This window comes from Argentina anserina, chromosome 1 (assembly GCF_933775445.1).
Source record: "Argentina anserina chromosome 1, drPotAnse1.1, whole genome shotgun sequence".
NCBI classification, from domain to species: domain Eukaryota; kingdom Viridiplantae; phylum Streptophyta; class Magnoliopsida; order Rosales; family Rosaceae; genus Argentina; species Argentina anserina.
In genome coordinates, this window is record NC_065872.1 from 13847723 (window position 1) to 13863741 (window position 16019).

The window sequence follows — 16019 nt, forward strand, 5'->3', positions numbered from 1 at the left end:
ACTGAGCTGACACACCGGAATACAAGGCTACGAGAAGTTAGGTCCCCCAGATTTAACACTCGTAACACATATATTTTAGAAAGTAAAATGAATCATTGGCAATAATAATGGCCGGAATTTAAGAAAACTAGATTAATTTTGCAGGATATCTGGATGAAGATAATTGAGCTTAAAGATTGGATCCCTAATCTAATTAGTAATCACCACTACCAGAAATAATGACTTAGACGACGATAACATTTTGTCACCTAAAACTCTATTATTGTCGTCTTAAGTCATTAGGCGACAAAAATGTTGTCATCTAAGTTCCGTCAACTTAGCGTTGTCACTTAAGTACTTAGATGACAACATTTTGTCTTTCGTCACCTAAGTACAACGTAAGACGACAAAATTACTCTTGTCGCCTGATAAATAAAACGACAAATGTAAATAGTTAAACGACGAATATAATTCGTCGCCTTAGTTAATGAATTTTATTAATATCTGAATTTAATTGTTATATGAATGATTTTGTTTTTTTTTCTATTATTGCTTTATACTGTTTTTTAAATATTAATTAGTAAATATTAATATGTGGTTAATCAAATTATTTGGTACATTAATTAAGTTTCATTAGTCTTAATTGCCTTAATCAACCGCCACCTAAACTGTCACAACTCACCACCACATCGACTTCCCACCATTGAAACCATTACTACCACCACCGCGCCACCACCACAACCAAGCAATGGCAAAACGGCCTACTGCCTCCCTCCCCTTCTTCTTCAAAATCCTAAAACGACCACCATTTACACAGCGGAGCTCACACTAGATTACCAACACCACCACTAACTATCCGAGCTCGACGATAACCTAGATCCCAAATACACCAATTAATTTTAGAGCCACCAAAAGCCCATCCAAAACCCCAAGTTTTTGAAACTCTTTGATTCCTTACCTGGGTATTAGGATTAGTCGATGAATACGATGAGTGGGGCGATGAATGGTGACAAATATGTGTTGATTGTGGCGGTGCCGGAAGCTCTTGATTCGGAATAGTGGGTTTTGGGATCTAAATGGAGAAAAGATTGGGAAAGAAGGAGGAAGAAGAGGAGATCTGTGTGTTTCTGTGATTATAATGGAGGAGTAAAGAAGAGAGGAGATTAATGAGATAGATCTAGTTTATGTCAATTATAATGGAGGAGGAAGGAGATGGAATTTGGTTGTGTGGGTGAGTATGGAACGTTAGATCTGGGATCATCCAACGGCTTACATTATTGATCCACACCATGTCTTTTAATTGGAGAGCAATCTGCACCTTTGTTTTATTTTATTTTTCGATTAAAAGACCTTTATTTGATTTCTACACTAAGATTTCAGTTTCATTTTGTTTTCATATATTCTGATCGATTGGGGAAAGCAGGGACTTCACGTATAATGAATATACTATATATGTATGTATATATATATATCCAATTACTATGACTATTTTCAAAATTTCCTACCTTATATATGTGTTTAAATATACTAAATTGAATACTAACGGAAAGAAATAAAATTGACATTCTTAATATATCCAAATTTCTAAATCAGTGTTAGTGGGAAAGCAATAAAATGTTCCGAAATAATAACGCTATACGTCAATCAAATACATTTACAATGTAAATTTCCTTATTAATTGATGCATATGTAGGATTTTCTTTTAATAGCCTTAAATTTAAGAATTAATAGAAATAGTCTTTTTTATAGGGGATATGGATATGAGATTAATCTTAAATTTAAAAGTTTACCGTATAAATTTATCATAATTTATCTTAATTTTCTTTGAACATCAATGGAATAAAATAACGGCAGGGACTTCACATTTAATGAATATACTATGTATATATATATATATATATCCAATTACTATGACTATTTGCAAAATTTTCTAACTTATATATGTGTTTAAATATGCTAAATCGAATACTAATGGAAAGATATAAAATTGACCTTCTTAATATATAAAAATATCTAAATCAGTGTTAATGGGAATGCAATAAAATGTTCCCTAATAATACTCTATAGGTATCTATCAAATACATTTATAATGTAAATTTCCTTATCAATTGATGCATATTTAGGATTTTCTATTAATAGCCTTAAATTTAAGAAGTAATAGAAATAGTCTTTTTTTATAGGGGATATGGATCTGAGATTAATCTTAAATTTCAAAGTTTACCATATAAATTTATCATACTTTATCTTAATTGTCTTTGAACATCAATGGAATGCAATAATATGTTCCCTATTACATTTTGTGTCACTTTTGTTTTCTTTTCAATATATATTTAAATTTTGTTTCGTCATCTAAACTACAATTTTCGTGACTTTAGTGAACACTTAAACAACGAAATGTTATTTCGTCATCCAAGCTCTAACTTAGGTGACAAATTTATGATTTGTCATCTAAGTACTCACTATGATGACTAAAAAATGTGTTTGTCGTCTAAATTGGCACTAAGACGACAAAACAATTACTTAAGTGATAAAAATTTATTTCGTTGTCTTTGTTCGACTTAGGCGACAAAATTTTTTTGGTGTTGTCAGCTAAATGCTTATTTCTGGTAGTGCACACGCATCAATTTAAAAAAATCAGGCCAAATTAAGTGAAAGTTAAAAGCAGCTTGGGTAATTTATTGGCATTAGCTAACCTCAGCTGGCCTTGTTAGTTTTTCTTGTTTCTAAGCAACTTCTCTAATTCTTGTTCTTGGACCATAACTTTATACCCCTCTGTATTGAATTATTAGAGTAATAATAAAGTAAGCTTGTTGCTATATTCCAGAAAAGTAGATCCACTACCGACACTCCTTAGTAACATCTCCGGTCATAAATTTCCTGCTAGCCATCGATCTAGACCCACTCATAAGTCACATTCTACCATCCTTTGAAACAATGAGGCTATTACCATGATTGATAATTCTAGTGAAATCAGAGAACCTTTGTCATTATTCATAATAATTTGCAAATTGTGACTGAGCAATTTCACTATTCAAATCTATCATCAAACGATTACTATCGGTTTTCTAAAGTTTTAGGTGCTAATCGGTATAGGACGTTAAATTCAAAGTGAATGCAAACGACATTTCCATGAGATGATGCACTTATCATCAACTTCAATGCGATCAACACACTCTTAATAGTCATCGCAATTCATCATATATCATCCAGGATCGGATAAGGTTAGATTGGAAAACCATCACGGCATTACCTAAAATCAGATTCATCAATCAATTGTGATCAACTAATTAATAACATTAAAGAGTAAAGCAAAGGAGTATAAAAGCGTACCAAAGAAGCGCGTAACAATCCCGATGTCGTTCAAAACGGAAAGCCGAATTCTATATCCATCTTTGACAGGTCGGAAAATTAAAAAAAAAACATTTAATCACGAAAATGAAGAAAAACTCTAATTTGGTCGTTAATACTCTTTCCGACCAAATAAAACTGGTCATGCTCAACCACGAGATGTGGTGTAGTAGTTTCTGACTGCGGCAACTCTTTGACCGGGCTTAAACGTGACATTGGTCAAGAGTTCGATCGTTGGCGGAGACATTACACACCTCTTTGTTCCTAACTCGGCCACAATGGATCTGAGTTGGGGCATTTAGGACATTACTGTGGCCAAGGCATCCGGTTTCTGGACTACCGAGTTGTAACAATTTCACATTGATCCCGTCAGAGATTAGTCCCATGCCGGAGGAATTACCTTCGGTGTGCAACAGTGTACCACCGTGCATCAGTGGGGGGTTTTTCTCCGCTCGGTTTGCATTTGGGCCCCACATAGGAAATGTATTGGAACTGGAAATCAAAAAAAAAATGGTCAAGCTCGTTCGGTACTAACCCTATCACAAATACTCTTTTCTGACCATTTTGATGGAAATAATAACCATTTATGACCAAAGTTACCGTCGGAAACTTCGTTATAAATGTCACTCTTTCCAACCAAAAAACACTCGTCGGAAATGATCGGGAATAATATTATTTCCAACTAAGTATTTCCGACCATACCGTTATTTAAATATTTATTTCTGACAATTTAGTTCCGACCCAGTGTTTTGTTGGAAAATCCTTTTTCCACTGACTTTCCGACATTATTGGAACTCTATTAATCATATGAATTTTCTATTTCCAAATTACAGTAAAATTTAATAATTATATTGATCTCACTTTATTTCAAAGAAAATAAAGAAGAAAATAAATGCACAATGATGATTTAAACAAACAAAATTTCATTCATAACATCTTTACTAGTAGAAATAATACAAGACTTTATCCTTAACATCCATAACAGTAGAAATAGTAAAGAAATATTAGTAAAACAAGAGCAACGAGTTTAGTCCCTTAGAGCATCTTTAGCAATGCTAGTCATATTTTAGTTAAATTTTAACCAAAATAGCTTAACAAACATTTTGGCTAGTCAATTTAGAAATACGTCTGCATCAGTTCTCTCTATTTTAGATTTATTTGAATTCAAAATTCAAAATATTCATTACATACCCAAAATGTATTTTAAATTTAATTGTAAATTATATATAATTTCATACAATGAATGTTTTAAATTCAAATGTTTTAAATATCGCTAGACAAATTTGTCAAGTGTGATAGCTCAAAATTAAAGCAAAATTATAATAGAGAGTCTGATGCAGCTCATATTTATTGTAAAAAGCCAAACAGGTTCTCTCAAATAGCTAAAAAGTTATAATAGAGAGTGATAAAGATGCTCTTAGAGGCTACATTGCCTCATATTAGATATTTCTAGATAACTATATATAGGTGATAAGCAAACATATAAGGTGTCTAACAACTACAGTCTACTAACTCCTAATCAAGGTGCACGCTTCTCTTCAGAATCTTCATAAGTAGGTGAAATGATTGTGCCATTTGGAGGTGAACTTGAAGAAGCACCATGTAACACATAAATCCATGATAATAAGTACAAAATTTATAGCAACAGTTATTTATTTAAACTTATGTTTACCTATGATAACAGAACACATTCCCCCTAAGAAAAAAACAGAAGACACACTAAGGGGGGCATTGATTTGCTAAAGTAGTTTCAAAATTCATAATGGGTAGCACACTAGCACACTAGATCTAAACTAATCAAATTTATAATGACTATGAGATTGAAGCACTTGCTTCCCATCAACTTAATTACTCAATGACAACACGAACAGAGGAATACAAATACCCAATGACATTTCGGGTAAATCTACCTGTCGAGTTTGTTTTGAAGCTCCTTGCTGATAATCATTGTTAGAAGTTCAAATCCCAAGCTGATGGCATATTATGGAAAATGGTCACCAGCATCATTCTTTTCTAAATTAAACTGCTGACAACAATATATAAGAGAATAACTCAGAGAAGTTGATACACTCCTGTTGCAAAAATGAACATACATAATTTATAAAGAGATCGAGCAGTGAAACTATCTTTTAGGACACTACTCAAACGAAAGCCTTATTTAGTGTTAGCTGACCATAACAACAATGCCGCGCAGCCATGGTTTCAAGCCCCATGTATATTCTATCATTCACTTCTATTCCCCATTCTTCTTTCTGGTCTAACCTGCATAGATCAAAATTCCTTTTTTCCCATTGTAGGATGAGTACACCAAAATTACATTTGATGGTGAAAATTTCGATAGTTACATCATACTGACATACTTGGCAAAATATGGCATCTTATTGGAATTTATTTGGAGAAGAAATAAAGTTACCTTACACCAAAGAGATGCACCAGTACTAGCAGCTTTGTCTCTCTACTTGCTTGCTATTATGATCTTCCTGGCAAAGCACACAATTGACAATATGGAGATTCAAAATGGAAAACAGTACTACCTCAATTACGCCCCATCCAAAAGAGTAGCCACACTCTCATGATTACCAATTTACCATCCTCTTATATTTAGGAATTTGGTTGTTTTGCTCAAATTCGAGAAACCCGATATCATATCCTCTAGAAAAGAGGTGTACGTCCAACTCAACTATGAATCCTCAAATTTAGGGGTGGCACTTCCGAACCGAAAAACCAAAAACCGAGCCGAAAAAAACAGAATTGAAGCCGAAAAAAAACCGAACTGAATACAAACCGAACCGGAATTTAGAAAACTGAACCAAACCGAATCAAATAGTTTGGTTTCCGGTTTGGGCACATAAGAAACCGAACTGAACCGAAAACCGAACTATTCATAAAACAATGTCGTTTTACGTTTATCTTACCGAATATTTGATTTGATTAATGTGATTTTAGGTTTGTATCATATATAATTATATGTTTCTCTTTTGTAATGTTATATATGTATATATATGTAGGCCTATATATATATATATATGTTTCAAATAAGTTTGTTAAAACAAACATATATATATATATAAGCGGATCTGTAATTACAAATCCGCCTCAATATAATATAAGAATAAATATTTTTACATATATATATATATAAGCAGTTTAGAATAATAAAATATTCTACATGCATATTTTATTAGGTTTAGAATGAAACTATCGCATTATGAAGCAACTATATGAAGAAAACTTCTTGGGATCGATCGACACCGATCGATATGATCGGTATATATATTTAGTGACCCTGTAAAAATTTCATCAAATTCGGACCTCGTTTAACTGTCGGAATTTCCGGTAAACCGAAAAACAACACTAATATGTCATAAGGGAAGACCCATTACCAAAATGCGAACACCGAAAGCCATTTGCATATCTGAAATCACCTATTTTTTGTCACTAATCATGTGCGGTTTCACCAAGGAAACCCATTTGGCAAAACCCCGGTCAATGAAGATTTTAATATGTCACAACGCTTCTTTTTTAGTTGACTGTTGGTACGAACGGTCAAATCATGTCCAAAACGGACTAAATTTTTACGAAGTCACTAAATATATATATCGATCACATCTGCTGGTGTCGATCAACCATATTTCGAACTAGAGTTGGCGATCGCCTAAGTGTCCACTAATGTATCATAACCTTTATATTAGGTTTATAATAAAACTATCACAATATGAAGCGACTATATGAAGAAAACTTCTCAGAATTGATTGACACCATCCAATGTGATCAGTATATATATTTAGTGATCATTTTAAAATTTCATCTAATTCGGATCTCGTTTAACCGTCGGAATTTCTGGTAAACCAAAAACAACACTTACTTGCCATAAGGGGGAACCTATTACCAAGATGCGAATGCGGAAAGTTGTTTACATATTTGAAATCACCTAATTTTTGTCATCGATCGTGCTTGGTAGCAACGAGGAAACTCATTTGGCAAAACCCCGGTTAATAGGGTTTTATTATGTGAAAACGTCTATTTTTTTGGTTGACCGTTGGTACGGGCGGTCAAACCATGTTCAAAACGAATGAAATTTTTACATGGTCCCTAAATATATATATCGATCACATCTATTGGTGTCGATCAACATTATTTCGAAACTAAAATTTATTTGTGACTTTTTTAAAGAATGTTTTATAATAATTATTTATAGTTTAAAACTCTTAAATTAGAGTATTATATTTTTTTCCTATACAAGCCCGCAAAAGCCCGTTGACGAGCCCTAGATTCAGTCAGATTTTTTTTTTCAAAAAAAAAAACCCGAAAAAACCGAACCGAAACGAACTGAATTGTTTCGGTTCAGTTTTCAGTTTGGTCTATTGGAGAACCGCAAAACGAACCGAACCGAAGTTTAATTTCAATTTGGTTTCCGATTTGAGCCCAAAACCGAACCGTTTGGGCCGAATTCCACCCCTACTCAAATTGTTTCCCAGAGCACCTTTTTCCATTATCAAATCATATATATTGAGAGCTTTAGGAAATCTGCACAACAGTTTTGGTTTTTGTGGAAGAACAGACGGTTGTCTCCGCTCGTTTATGTTGAACATGGGTGAAGTTCCATTTAGTTGTTAAGAAAAACGACAACTGTATTAAATTAAAAGAAACGAAAATGCTGATTTTCGTTTTTTTTTTTCGATTCTATTGTTGTATGCGATGCGATTATATTAACATTGTGTCAACAAAGTATAATTTTTTTCATCGAAGTTCCTTTTAAAAAAATAAATAAATAAAGCAAGCTGGAATATGCAAATACACAACAACATCCATCGCATATTCTCATACAAGTGAATGGTACCAAACTGTCACCAAACATTGGCTCGTTTGAACATTTTCAGTGAACTTAAAAGATTCATACGTATTGAAATAGAATCTACCAAAATTACAAAAGTCATCGATCATCAAAAACTCCTTCTCATCCGATATTTGAATGTTTCAATCGAAAATTATTTTAAATAAAACAGATTATAATTGAAATTTTAATTATTTGAGTGTACCTATTAACTTATGCGTCGAAGCAATATTGTAATTAATAAGAGAAAAAATGGGAAAGTAAAAGAGAACGAAAACGACACCGTATGAGGTGAGAGGGTCCGCATATAAGCCAAACTCCACTGGCCGCGTTTATTTCACTCTCTAATAGCTCCCAGGACTCGGATAGAGGCCCCCCTAAAATCGAATCGAATCGGAACCCTAAAACAGCGAGGCAACAAAAGAAGACGACCACGACTGAGCTCCGATCATGGCCTTCTCTTCCCGTCTCTTATCCAAGTCCAGACAGGTACGGATTTGCCTCACAAATTTAAACTCTTTAACATTTCAGATTCGTAACTAGTTGATTATCAATCCAGTAGCATAGTCACAGTTGTTGATTTGAGATTTGATTGATGATCTCATTAGGAAATTAGGGTTTGATTATCACAAGGCCAATGAATTGATTTCTTTTTGGGTGGTAATGTTACAGGTGTGCGGCAATGGAGTCGTTCTCCGGCAGGAGCGTGTTATTCCGGTCCGTCACTTCGCCGACGAAGCGAAGTCTCCTCCTCGCCCAGTTCTCAAGGGTGACGGTGAGCGCACATAGGCCTTCAATTTGTTTATCTGCATTCTGTTTTCGTTGTCGATTTTGTGGATTTATGTTAAACATTTTATTGGATTGTATGTTTTGGAATCTTACGGAGGTTTTTGATGTTTGTGGGGATAAAGAGATGCTGAAGAACATTTTTCTGGATGTCAAGAAGAAGTTTGAGGTTGCACTCGGCATACTGCGCACGGAGAAGATCACCATTGACCCCAAGGATCCAGCTGCTGTGTCTCAATACGCCAGGGTCATGAAGACTATAAGAGAGAAGTGAGTTTCTCCTTGCTTGTTTGTTTTATGTGCATCTGCGTAGTTGTGCTTAGGTAGTGTGATTGGTAATGAAGACAGCTTTTAGTCTCTGTTCTGTTCCCTTTTTTGTATTATCTTGGACCATGCGTCTTTTGGGGCTAAAATTTTATGTCTGGGCAGTTTTATTATCTAATAGCGGTAGGGCACGGTATGTGTTAGTGGGAGCAAATACTCATAATCCCAAACTGCATAGCTCGGTTTCCAAAGTTTTCTATGTGTAGAAGTGCGGATACCTCTTTTCTTATGTGTGGTTATGTATTTTTGGTTTTGTTTGGTTGGACTTTGAATTTGACCAACATTTAGTTTTCTGAAATATTTTTAACGTGGCCGGTAATGCATCTTGTATCCCGTAGGGCGGGCTTGCTCGATGAATCCGAACGTATCAAATATACTATTGAAGAACGCACACGAGATATCCCAGATGTCAGAAGTTATTTTTTGGCACTGAAGGAGATTAGGATCAGGTATTTCCTATCTGTTCGTCAAGTGGTTGGATCTCTTGCAATATATCCCATCTGGTTAATGAATTAATCTGTCCACTTTGCCTGATCATTACCTTTAAATGTTGCCCAATAATGTCTATGAAGTCTGACATTAGCTTTAAATGTGATGCTCTGTTGAAACTGAGTGCAAGATTTTGGTCTTCATTAATGTGTACCCTTGATCTGAAGTTGTCAGCTTCTGATGAACTCTAGTAAATTATCATTCGGGGATTTTTTTATGTTCACACATGTATATGTGTCATCTTTCCCTCCCTTCCTCTCTCGCACGCTCTCTGTCTCACTCTCTGCAGTGAACATACACGCACACTCCCATAACTACATTGCTTAATTCTTTGAGTTCTCTTTTCAGGAGAGGTCTCACTGATGAACTCGGTGCAGAGGCTATGATGGATGATGCATTGGAGAAAATTGAAAAGCAACTGAAGAAACCTCTTTTGAGGTCAGATGAGAATGGAATGGCTCTTCTCCGGGCAGAGTTTGCCGTAATAAACAAAAAGTAGGTGCCATTTTCTTCTCTATGTTTTATGAAATTTGAAAAAAAATGATGTTGTTAAGCTGGATTAACTTCCTCTATTGGTATCGTGTACTAGTGTGATTGATTTTTGTGTAGTTTACACTCAACCTAATAATCTTAACTAATGTACTGGAAATCAGTAATGCATTTGCCAGTCTAGAAGATTATATGAAGGTGGGCTTGTACTGTTGTTTCTTTGCTGAATATTATCTTGATGTGGTTATATTTAACTCCATACTCTAAACTTAAGTCGCTATCTTTTGGTTCAGAAAATAGACGGGGGCCTATATAGAATATAGCAGCATTTGGTTGTAAAAATATCCATGAAATGATGATGTCCTTCGATTTTGTGACTTTTAATGCATTTTCTGTGTGGAGTTTTCCATCCACTCTCGATTTCTTCACTCTAGTCTGGTCTAAATATTTGAGGTGCTGATACAGCAGATTACTAGTGTCTTACCACTTTAATTGATAAATCGTGAACCACTCATAAAACTTGCATCTTGGGTAGCTCTCCTCTATCTTGTTTGATGGAGCTGGTGGTTCATTGTTAATTCTTGGTGGATGAACCTCAATATACAACTAGAATATCTTGCCACAGGAAGTTAATAATTGTGCTGCACCAAAACTTGCATCTTCTATCTCTCCTCCATGCTGGTTGGATGGAGCTGAGTGGTTCATAATTAATTCTTGATTAGATGAATATCTATGATTTTTTAAGGAACTTCCGAAATTCCAATGTATCTAATTTATTTTATTACTACAAAAATTCATGTAGAAATATTGGTTTTGTATCAATTTGGTTTCTTGACATGCTACTCTCTGCTGTTGACTCTGAAGTTAACATTGGATGTTGTCAGTTCTGCGGTTGGTGGATATTTATCAATTACCTTGCATTTTCAGGCTTGGAATTCGGCCTGAAGATCTACCAAAGTATGCAGAAGAACTAGAACTTAAGAAAGCCAAAGCACAACTGGAGGAACTTGAGAAGGAGGCTCTTGAGGCAATGGAAACTCAAGCAAAGAGGTAATCTATACACATCATTTCTACCCCTCTTTTGTCCATAAGTTTGTAGCTCATAACATTTAGGACAATGAGGGATATTTTTAATTAATATAATAATACCTATTAGATCAGTCCTTTTGTTCTGTTTCCGTGTGAGCATTCTTGGTCATTGGTAGATTGCTTGCATACTAGCGTAGCTTTCTTTTCTAATTCAGTCTAATTTGCAATTATTTGATACTTGCTTAAAACTGAGCATGGATAGATGGTGCAGATGGAAGTTTTGCTTTTGCATAACTAAATATCGTTACTCTTCTGAGTTCTCGTCTTTTTACCGTCTCTCAGGGAGGAATTTAAAGATGAGGCAATGGTTGAGGTAAAGTCTTTGGACATGCGGAACTTCATGTAAGGATGACATTGTTTCCAATTTCTTGTTTTGAGGTTCAACCCAATGATGTTAGATCTGGAAAACTGCCAACTATTATAGGGTATGGCGAACTTGCCCTCCTGTTTAATAAGGCCATATTGGTTTCAAATGCAGTTTTGTTCATTTATCCGATTATGTAATTTTCTGGTTTTGTTACGGTGCCAGGTTAATGCATTATATAAGTCACTTGACCGTTACTCATCTCTCATCTCTGTATGCTTCATCCTTTCCAAACTTAATTAGAGTTCACTGGTACTATTCCATTGGAGCTATAGAAGTACACAATTGAAACAATGTGGAATTGCAAGAACACCTCAGACCTTGAAACCCAAGACAGCTGCCCCCCAGACACAATCCTTGAAACCCAAGTATAGATTCATAAGGAAACAATGAAGACCGGTAGATTACCAATGTCAGTGGGCAAAATTACATCAGGTTTAGGAGCTTCATGGCCTAGATCTCACCTCAAATTGTAATGCCAAGGCGAGATACAAATAGCTCTCATCTTCTTTGGTTCCGTTTTCCTAGTTTCCCCCGTGTTATGCGGTATGTTTTTAGGCAATGAATTTGCTGCTGACTGCTATTTTTAGGCCGATAATTGGTCAAATGGTGTATCAGCATTGTTGATCTTACTTGAGGTTCAGAACTTCAGATGTAGATGGAAACACTGGTGGAAACTGAATATGCCTCCTCAAATTTAATGATTGTTGCATGGTTGATGGCTTCAGAATTATTACTCACCTTAACCGATTTAAAAGTGGAGGAAGAAACACATTTGGCACCACTGTCTTAGACCCTGCAGACTGCAGTAATTCAGCTACTACTGTTTCTCAGAGCATTACTGAACGGAATTAATTGGCTGGCTGATACCTCCGATGGAAGTTGATTTCTTTGTGCCCTTAAAAATACTGAACAGTACAGATATTAAAAAAAAAAAAACATTATGGATCGAAGGTCTAGCTTATTTTGGTTCTCTTTATTCCTGTTCTCTCAAACTCTTATCAATTAGCCACCATACTTCATCGTGGAGTGGGTAAGTAACTGAAGACGGTAAAGTCTAAATACTACATACTAATGGCTTTAATACAATTTTTCATCACAGTTCCAACTAGGAAGAAGAACACCAAGATTTGTTCTGAACAAAACTGAAAGCAGATAACTTCAGAAACCAAATTCAAGTGTTTGAATAGGGCTAAATGCATCCAAAGCAAGAAAGAAAAATGTATGTTAATGCTGTGAATCTTGTTGCTTTGCACCTGTTTTTCAGTTTTCAGATGCATTACAGTTTGAGAGGACCTTATAAAGTCGCAAAAAACAGTAAGGCTAAAACACAGGTTTTTCAATTTCATACATATATCATTGTTGCACTTACGGTTAAATAATCGTTCATTCATGAACGTACGTTTCACAAATCAATAACTTCGATTGAATCATAAATTTCTATCTACAAAATGTTGTCTAGTCCGTGGCTTGCTTAATTATTCCCTCAGGATAAATATATGCTTGATAATTTAACGATATTGACCTTCTCGATATTCACCTTCTTGTAGCTGAGTAGCTCCAAGAGCGGCTGCGGCTGATCGGAGAGTCATTTCGGCCATATCGCTATTATTTTGTTTAAGATAATTATCAGCTTTATGGACCGCATGAAGAAACATTGCTCCGTTTTCGCCACTACCTAAGTCTTTATTTTCTTGAACCATATGATAGAATCCGCGAACAATTTGTTGAGCTTTCTTAATATCATGACCTCGAAGAGCATAATAGGCATCGCTCAACTGCTCACCTATTTGGTTCTTTTCTATAGCAGTATCTGAAACAGTGTGGTGAGGGTGTGCTTGTTCGTGTAACTGCCTCTCTGTACCTGCTCGCAGTTGTCCATGATGCTGTACGAAAGTTTCTGCGATTACGTTAATGAGAGCTACAGCCTTGACTTTGTTGTCTTCCTCCACTGCCTCTTCAATTGCTTTAAGCATTTCTGCAAACTTGGCTTGTTTCTCTGCGTCAGACATTTTGGTAGCACCTAACCTAGCAGCAACTCCTGCAACCATGGCCATAGCTGTTTCATATTTGTCAGCTTGAAGAGCAACCTCGGCTCCGCGCAGAACATTTTGCCATGCTCCGAGCTCCTCCTCAGTTGGTGGCCTAGTATTCTCATGCCTAAATTCATTCATAAACAGATATAGTCATCAACTCAACAACACAGACATCAATGAAAAAACGAAGAAGAGCAAAATAAGTCGAAACGTACGTATACCGAAATGAAAATATAGATCTACTGGCTACTGCATACCGGACAACCCAAATACTGCCGGATGACAATGCCAGCCATTGCACCAGAAACACTCCAATTAGAGGTGAAAACTTGACCATCTTTCTCTTTTGTTCTTTGTTAATACTACTCTGGAAGACGAGAAATGCTTGCTCTGAGTTGATATGATCACTAGATCTATGTATATATGGGTCACTGAGTCACTGGTTGAGTAGTTCTATTGCGGAAAATCTGAGAGGCCCTTCATTTCTTCTCCACTTGTGAATCAAAGCTTTGCAGGTTTACCGCATATCGCGTGCCTTTGAACGAGTTTCCCACCGTGATTTGCTCTATTGAAATTCAAAGAGAATCGAAGCATGCAAGTAACAGTGTACGTAATACTCACTCGCTAAAAACAAGTATTTATGCATGTAAGAAATTTGTGAATGAATACGTGTAAGAAGTTAGCAACAAAATTGCAACTACGTATACATCCCTGCATCACTTTGACCAATAACATGTTTTGCATCAATTTGTTTTATTGCAAATAACATTAGTATACACTACGCTAGGAAAAAACAATAGTGTTAACTTTTAAGTAATTAAAGGACTCATATGATACAAGTTCTTAGAATTTACCCTCATAGTCCATGTTAATGGTCCAAAAATATTTACCATCAAGGCAATAAACCTGAAAATGATACAGAGTTATAATATTAATTACTCATCATTCGAACTCGATCAGTTTCTTTCTCACTCGCTCTTTACAATCTAGGCTCCATCAGATCGACATCAAGAGCTTACTTTACAAGACCGGAAGTTCATGTGTTTGGTGAGCTAGCTAGTGTAGCAATGGAAAATGAAACAATTCATCACTTGTGGATTTTTGTTCGCAATATCGTAGAATATATAAAGGCTTTGAAGAATTCGCAACTTTTGATCATGGTGACCAACGAAGGAGAATATATATGAAGACTATGCAAAAGAATATGATATCTTTGACAGGAGGTTCTATTTGCAACTCCAAATTTACTACATAGACCTCCCTTGTTTATTACACCTCTAAATTACTTTTTATCATACTTAAAAACCTAAATGAACCTCCTTACTCTTACCAAAATACCCTCAATCTATCTCTAATTTTATTTGCGTGATTGACGTATTTCTCTTTCACGAATAAGAATCTTTTTTTTATGTAGTTCTCTCCTCCATGATTGAGCAAGGTAAACAACTCGTGTTTCCCGTATTTGGTTCGTGCTTTTCTGATCAACTTTTCTTTTTACAAGTTTTGGTTTAGATCAAGCACCAATTAAGGTTAGGGATAAATTCAAGTCTCCATGTAAGAGTGATCGAGAGAAATTGATCAAAGAGAGAGAGGAAGAATAATTCCACACACCAAATTGTGATAATGAATCTTTGTCGAAATTTCAGTTAATATTGAATTTTTAAAGATCAGAAATTGAAATTTTGAATTTGTTCTTTTTTCATAGTCGAAAGCTTTCTTTGGGAACTAGGTAGATGTGAAAACAATTAGTTAAACTTAATCAATCTTCAAGTACGATTCCTGTTGTGCTTCTTACACAAATATATTTCGATAAAACCCAATAGTTCTATTAGATATGAGTACAATTATCATAGTTTCATGAAAGTTAAAACAATCCAAAACCCAATTCAAGGAATTTAAAAGCGAAAAGAAGATCATTCGTGTATTTGTGATTTAATTTCATTGTTATTATGTGTCTTTTCTTTTGAGCTGATAAAGTCAAATGAAAATATATATAAAAAAATAGAGGTGTGCATAGCCAATTTTGAGGTGCAACTAGAATCTCCCATCCTTGACGCAACCATAGTCTATGCCCGTTTCTGTTTTACGAATATTATCACACCTAATATAAGGACCATCTCCATAAGTAATAAGTTTCTAACCGATAATGCATGCAAGTTAATCAGTTGTTTTCGCTGATGAAAATTCCAGGGAAATTCAATCATACGTACAGGTATGTCGTACACATTTACGTAGAAATGTAACATTACGAGTTTAGAGTAGTGGGGTACGTAATGTTGAG

The 16019-nt window shown here is 35.2% G+C and overlaps 1 protein-coding gene across 1 annotated transcript; it reads left to right on the plus strand.

The window, feature by feature from the left end:
* Positions 1–8491: 8491 nt before the first annotated feature.
* Positions 8492–11903, plus strand: LOC126784972 (probable ATP synthase 24 kDa subunit, mitochondrial). The gene is made up of 7 exons (XM_050510542.1): positions 8492–8650; positions 8834–8936; positions 9073–9217; positions 9610–9720; positions 10109–10255; positions 11177–11299; positions 11621–11903. Exons 1-7 carry the CDS (start codon positions 8612–8614, stop codon positions 11682–11684), a joined length of 732 nt encoding a protein of 243 aa, XP_050366499.1. The 5' UTR covers positions 8492–8611; the 3' UTR covers positions 11685–11903.
* Positions 11904–16019: the final 4116 nt, after the last annotated feature.

Bases quoted from the DNA above. Each gene is read 5' to 3' on its own strand.
- LOC126784972 (XM_050510542.1), top strand. From the start codon at position 8,612: ATGGCCTTCTCTTCCCGTCTCTTATCCAAGTCCAGACAG. The intron at 9,218-9,609 runs GTGAGTTTCTCC...TGTATCCCGTAG, and splicing joins ATGAAGACTATAAGAGAGAA to GGCGGGCTTGCTCGATGAAT. The intron at 10,256-11,176 runs GTAGGTGCCATT...TTGCATTTTCAG, and splicing joins TTTGCCGTAATAAACAAAAA to GCTTGGAATTCGGCCTGAAG.